This window comes from Cajanus cajan, chromosome 5, assembly GCF_000230855.2.
Source record: "Cajanus cajan strain Asha chromosome 5, NIPB_CcT2T_4, whole genome shotgun sequence".
Taxonomy (NCBI): Eukaryota; Viridiplantae; Streptophyta; class Magnoliopsida; order Fabales; family Fabaceae; genus Cajanus; species Cajanus cajan.
The window spans coordinates 43,298,261-43,304,912 of NC_138521.1; the positions used below are offsets into that span (position 1 = coordinate 43,298,261).

General features: G+C 45.6%; 1 protein-coding gene across 1 annotated transcript; it reads right to left on the minus strand.

The window, feature by feature from the left end:
* Positions 1 to 2,340: 2,340 nt before the first annotated feature.
* LOC109792120 (uncharacterized) lies at positions 2,341 to 2,670 on the minus strand. The gene has a single exon (XM_020351497.2). The coding sequence runs from the start codon at positions 2,668 to 2,670 to the stop codon at positions 2,341 to 2,343; it is 330 nt and encodes a 109-aa protein (XP_020207086.1).
* Between the last annotated feature and the right edge of the window lie 3,982 nt (positions 2,671 to 6,652).

The window sequence follows — 6,652 nt, forward strand, 5'->3', positions numbered from 1 at the left end:
ATCAAACGAGCAATTTTATTAAAAGGCTCACCAATCCATGTTAATCCCAAGCGGGACCCTCCATGGATTAGTGGTTTTCGCAAAAGGAGGGTTCATGGAGTCGTCACCAATGTTTTACTCAAAACATTGGAAAAAGAAGTTTAAGGCAATCGATTAAAAATCGACTTCGGCCATTACAACCAGAGTCGGGTAAGGGAGTCGGTTACGCGTGGGGAAGGTGTTAGCACCCCACAGCGCCCCTTTCGGGTTCCCTATGACAGATTAATTTATAAATAACAGTGTAAAATTACTAAATTACCCCTATTTATTATAAACGATTATGAACAAGATATCTACATGGCGAATAAATTAGATATGCGATGCAACAATCAGAAAGCAGTAAAAGGAAGGATTTTGAAGAAGAAACCTTTGAAGCGTGCTTTTATATATTTCGTAAAACTGGGAAGCTTTTTGGCGTTCCCTCGCTCTACAAGCCCGCTCGCTCCCTCCTATAAAATTTTGACTATGGAAATCCAGAGGATTTCCCTTCGACTAGGTTCGATCCTCAAGCAAAATGGCTCGGGGCTCAAGAACTTCGTCGGATCAACTCTCCGAGTGATTTCTAGGGCAGAACACTGCTCAAAAACCCCAGAATACTCAAGGAGAGGGTTGACACTATGTTCAAAAAGTGTGGAATGACGTCCAATTGACGTCATATTTATAGGGAACAGGCCCAATACGGGCTACAGAATCAATACGGCCGTATTGAAATTTTTGAACTTCAATACGGCCGTATTGAGTTCAATACGGCCGTATTGAAGCTCAGAAATTTCAATACGGCCGTATTGAGTTCACTGCGGCTGTATTGAAGCTTCAATACGGCCGTATTGATTTCAGTACGGCCGTATTGAAGTTCAGAAACTTCAATACGGCCGTATTGAGTTCACTGCGGCCGTATTGAAGCTTCAATACGGCCATATTAAGTTCAGTACGGCCGTATTGGGCTTCATTCCCTCCACTCCCTTATTTTAAGCTATTCTAAGACCTCTAGACCTACAGAGAACCCTCCTAGGGCCTTCCAGGAGTCCTTCTGGCTGATCTTCCTTCAGTCTTCGAGAGTCTTCAAGCTTTATTTCCGACCCGGACAATTTTAGGGGTCTACAAGGTTCCCTACGAATTTTTGAATTCGGGTCCAACTACTGGGCTAACCCAGTTGGCCCATTACACACCAAAATACGAAATAGAAAACTAAAATAAAAACTATACTGAAGTTGTTCCACGTGGAAGGTCCATGTGGAAGTGCTCCTAGTCCAATAAGTGCTTCCAAGTTCTCTACAAAAAATGATTATGAAATTAATTAGGCTAATAAATCCAATTAAATGAAATTCCAAAATAATAGCCCAATAAACCTCAAAACAATAAAATATGGCAAGAGAAAACAATTAGGAACTAATAATATTTAATAGGAAATTACAAAGGTAAGAAAATGCATGAAAATTATGATTTATCACTTTACCACCAAGCTCCTATAACCGATATGCGCCATTTTTTAGGTCTTCGCTGATTCGGAAGTGTCCTTCCCAATTTGGTGCTATCTTTCCGTCGAAGGAGTCCTTTCTTGCTTCGCTCCATAGTCGCCAGATAAGGTCTCCAGGTCAGAAACCACGTGGTCAGACCTTGATGTTGTATCTTCTAGATGCGCAGAGTTTGCAAGCTTCTTCTTTTATCTGAGCTTCTTCTCGTATCTCATCGACCAGGTCGAGGTTGACAGCTAACTCTTTGTTGTTTTGGTCACTATTGAAGGTGAACCTCTGATGGGATGTTTCTCCTACCTTCATGGGAATCATGGCATCAGACCCATAAGTTAATCTATACGGTGTCTCTTATGTTACTGACTATGGGGTGCAATGGTATTCCCATAGGATGCTGGGGAGCTCTTCCGCCCAAAGTCCTTTAGCGTGTCCCAATCTCTTTCTAAGCTCTTGGAGGATTACTTTATTTGCAGCTTCGACTTGGCCGTTATTGAGCCATTTGAGTAGTGGTGCCGAGATGCTTCGTTTGAACAATTTACCTAACTCTATTAAGAACCAGGATGATTGGTTCTTGATCTTCCGAGATTCTCTTTTGTCACTTGGTAGGGTTTCATTTGTTAGGTAATGCCAGACATCGATCATCCAATCTTTTTCAGTTGCCTCGGTTGTACAGACTATTTTGCTTTCTACGCTAGGGGAGGTAAGGGTTTCCTGGATGATGGTTTTGTGTTGGTCGAGGTGTTTAGTGCTGACGAGTTTTGAGAGGAGATCGACCCTGACGTTCTACTCCTGAGGTACATGGCATGGAAAATTCTTCAAATCTTGATGTCTAGCTAGTGGCTATGAGAAGGTATCGTTGCAAGAGGGGGTCTTTAGCTTGGTAGGTGCCTGCTAGTTGTTCCGCCACTAGTTTGGAATCACTATTGCAAAGGATTTTTGTTGCTCCAACGTAATGGGCCAATCTCAAGCTGGCTAGGAGTGCTTCATACTCGGCTTGATTGTTGGTGGCTTGAAAATCGAGTTTTAGGGATTCTTCGATGAGAATGCCATTGGGCCATTCCAAGATGATCCCTACCGCTCCTCCTTTGACATTGGAGGAGCCGTCCACGTGCAGGGTCCATGTTATCTTTCCTTTCGACGTGGCGGGGGTTAATCTCATGACGAAGTCTGCCAAGTATTATGATGTGGGCGTCCCTTTGCTTTCGTACCAGATTCCAAACTTGGACAATTCGATCGACCAAGCAATCATGCGACCGGTGAGCTCAAGCTTCTTGAGTATTTGTCAGATGGGGTAATCGATCTTGACTATAATTTGATGGCTCTAAAAGTAAGGCTAGAGTCGTCGAGCAGCAATAACGAGTGCTAGGGCTAGTTTCTCGATGCTTTGGTACCTTTTTCTTGTATCTTGGAGGAGACGGCTGGTGAAGTATATCGGGTCCTGTTTCTTGTTGTCTTCTTGCATGAGGGCTGCACTGATTGCTTGTTCAGCTACTACGAGGTATAAGAGCAGGTCGCTCTGTTTATCTGGTCGAGTTAGGATTGGAGGGGTGACGAGGAAGCTCTTAAAGCTAGAGAATGCTTCCTCGCATTGCTCGGTCCAGGCGAACTCCTTCTCTACTAATCTCGGTATGAACTGGGATAGGGAGGCTAGGCAGCCTGTTAGCCTTTGAACTTCCCTCAGTATTTGGGGGCTCTGCATCCGTATGATGGCTACACATTTCTCAAGGTTGGCCTCCATCTCCATGTTAGTAATCATGAACTCGAGGAACTTACCTCCCTGGACTTCGAAGATACATTTCTCGAGGTTTAGGCGCATGTTGTGTTTTCGGATTTGGCAAAAGACTTTGGCTAAGTCGGTCACATGCGACTCAGCTGATGTGGTTTTCACAACTATGTCATCGATGTAGACCTCCATGTTCCTTCCGATCTGCTGGTGGAAGACCTTGTCCATTAATCTCTGGTAAGTGGCTCCTGCATTCTTGAGGCCGAAAGGCATGACGCGGTAGTAGAAGTTAGCCTATTCAGTAATGAAAGTTGTGTTCTCCTCATCTGGTGGGTACATCATGATCTAGTTGTAACCGGAGTACGCGTCGAGGAAACTAATGAGAGTGTGGCCAGAGGCTCCGTCTACCAGTTTGTCGATGCTAGGTAAGGGGTATGTGTTCTTCAGGTAGGCTATATTCAGATCGGTATAGTCGATGCACATGCACGACCTTCCAAAATTTTTCTTGACAAGCACCACATTGGTCAACCATGTAGTGTACCTTACCTCTCAGATGAAGCCCGCATTCATCAGCCTTTGTGTCTCGATCACGATGCGTCTCATCGGTCGCCCCCGACCTTTATTTTTCTTTGAGCCACTAGTTTTTCCTCTGTGTGGATTGCCAACCTGTGATAGATAAAATTGGGATTTATACTTGCCATTTCAGCACTTGACCAGGCAAATAGGTCGCTTCAGCCATGATTTGTTGTTGTAGTTCAGGGTTGAGCTGTTAGCTGATCTTGGTGCATTGCACTGGGAGGTCCCCAATTTGGAATTCCATTAGGTCGTCAATTGGGCTAGGGCAGTTGTCGTCGGTTTCCACTCTTGAGTCGAGATCATTTATTATGCCCCGAGCTACGTGGGCCACAGTTGGGACTCCACCTTGGTGTTGAGTGTCGGTTGGGGGTGCCGCCTTCAAGCTCTCTACGTAGCATTGTCGAGCTGTCTTCTAGTTAGCCCTGACAAAGATCACTTGATCATCATTCCCCAGGAACCTCATGGTCAGATGTGGGGTGGATACTACGGGCCCAAGCTGATTAAGAGTCGGTCATCCTATGATGATGTTATAGGATGTACTAGCATCGACAAGGAGGTACTTAACCATTACTCGCCTGGAATTGGGGTTCGCCCCAAAGGTGGTTAACAACTTGACGTAACCACGAGTGTGGACTCATTCTCCTGCAAAACTGACCAGGGGATTTGAGTATGGTTGGATAAGAGTGTGAGGGACATCTATCCTTAGGAATGTTGGCCAATATAGGATGTCCACCGAGCTGCCTTGGTTAATCAGTGTCTTGTGAACTTCCTAGTTGGCTACCTCAACTGCGATGACTATGGGGTCATCCTGATTTCGACAGACTCCAACGTAGTTGTCGTCTGTGAAGGTTATTGGCAATGAGGCGCACGGTGGGCAGGAGGTGCCTACGTAGAGGTTATTGATGCTACGTAGGTGCCTCTTGCGAGCAGAGCTGCTTGTTCCACCTCCAGGGAATCCTCCCGCAATTGTATTGATGACACCCTGCAAGGGGGCTTGCTTTGTGTCAGGTTTTGCCTCAAGTTGTCCGGTGTCACCTGCATTCTGGCGAGATCTGGATGGTTGATCAGTTCGAAAAGTCAAACTTCAACCACGTCCACGTCCCCTACCTTGTCCATGATAGGTGCCTCTATGGGGTTGGGATCTCTAAATGTATTGTTTGAGATTTCCCCATTGGATGAGCTCTTCAAATCGGTCCTTGAGCGTCTGACATTCTTTAGTTGTATGATCGTAGTTCTTATGATAACGACAATGTTTTGTCCTATCAACATGGTTTGGGTTGTGTCCTGGTGGTGGCAGGCTGACCAGCTCGGCTTTACTTGCATCCTCTAATATGTGCACCCAAGGCGCGTTCAAAGGGGTGTAGAAGTCATACTTTCCGACCTTATTCTTCCGAGGTCTTTTGAAGTGAGTTTCATTTGTCGCCTTCAGCTTGTCCTTGTGGCCTTGGCCAACGTGATATTGCTTTCCTTGTGGTTTGTAACGAACTTGCTCACTGAATTTTACATGTTCTTCCATCTAGATGTATCCCGTGGCACGGGCGTGTAGCTTGTCCATATCTGTCGGAGGTCGTCGACAAAGGCTGTCGACAAAAGAGCCCGATTTTAATGCCATGAGCATGGAATGCAGGGTGACCTTAGGATTGAGATTGCGAATCTGGATGGAGACGTTGGCGAATCGCTCCATGAATTTCCTTAACTTTTTGTTCTCGTCCTACTTGAGATTGGCGAGGGCGACGGAGGTTATGTGGTGAGGTATGCTTGTGGCGTGCTGCGCTATAAATCTTCTGATCATCATCTCGAAATTGTCAATCGATCTTGTTGGTGGCTGACTGTACCAGGTGAGTGCCAGGCCTTTCATTGAGGTTAGAAAAACTCAGCACATGATGGCATCATCACTAGTGTACAGATTCATCTGCGTGACATATGCATCGACGTGCTCATTCGAGTCGGCTAAGTTGTCGTACCGGTTGATGTTTAGGGGCTTCCAACCTAGAGGGAGAGGCATCTCCATGATGCCATCTATGAAAGGGTGGCACTTGACACCCATCCAATGTGTGAGGGCTTGGGTGGGTGCGCAGCTGACCTTGTGGCCCGAGCGATGTGTGGGTGCCTGTGATTGATGTGTCATCGATGGAAACAAAGGCAACTGGTGTTCTTCCTCATGGTGATTGCTTTGGTGAGTAGGTTTGTGGGGGGGTTGTTGGGGAGTTAGATCAGCTTGATGCTGGACGTGCATGGCTTCGAGGGCCTCCATGTTCTGTTGTCACATTTGTTCGATCGTTCAATCAATCGCCGGAGTGTAGCTTCTCCTTCCATGCTTGGTCCATTCTGGTTTGTGTCGTTTGTTACTCTCTTGTTGTGGCTTCGGGTAGAAACCATAAGGTACCCGAAGAAAGGGAATTTCTCTTCGAGCCCACGGTGGGCGCCAAGATGTTCTCACCTGAGATTGGTCTGATGACGATCTCTCTGATGAGATTTGTGAGCCTCTCCTGTCTTGCAAATCAGTCACTCCAAGGTAGGGGTGGTACTTGCAAAAGAGACTTCGATGCTTAAGTTACTCCTTGGTAGGTGTGTGGATCTCATATATATATAATGTGCATACCTTGGTGTAAATTGGGATTTTTTTCCCTTAGTCGAGAATAGGATCGGTTACGGCCTAGTAAAGTTGTGGGCTTGCTTGTTTGGCCGATGTCGTTGGGTGACCAAGTACCGAGGTGGGCCTCATGTCCGATGTGGATGGTACATACATCACAATAATATTAAAAAAATTATTAGTCCCCATTCACCTAATTTAGTTTATAAAAAATTAAATTAATAATAAAATATGAGAAATCAATTTTTT

What these genes read in the sequence shown, in the direction of transcription:
- LOC109792120 (XM_020351497.2), bottom strand. Translation starts at nt 2,670, where the DNA reads ATGAGATTAACCCCCGCCACGTCGAAAGGAAAGATAACATGGACCCTG.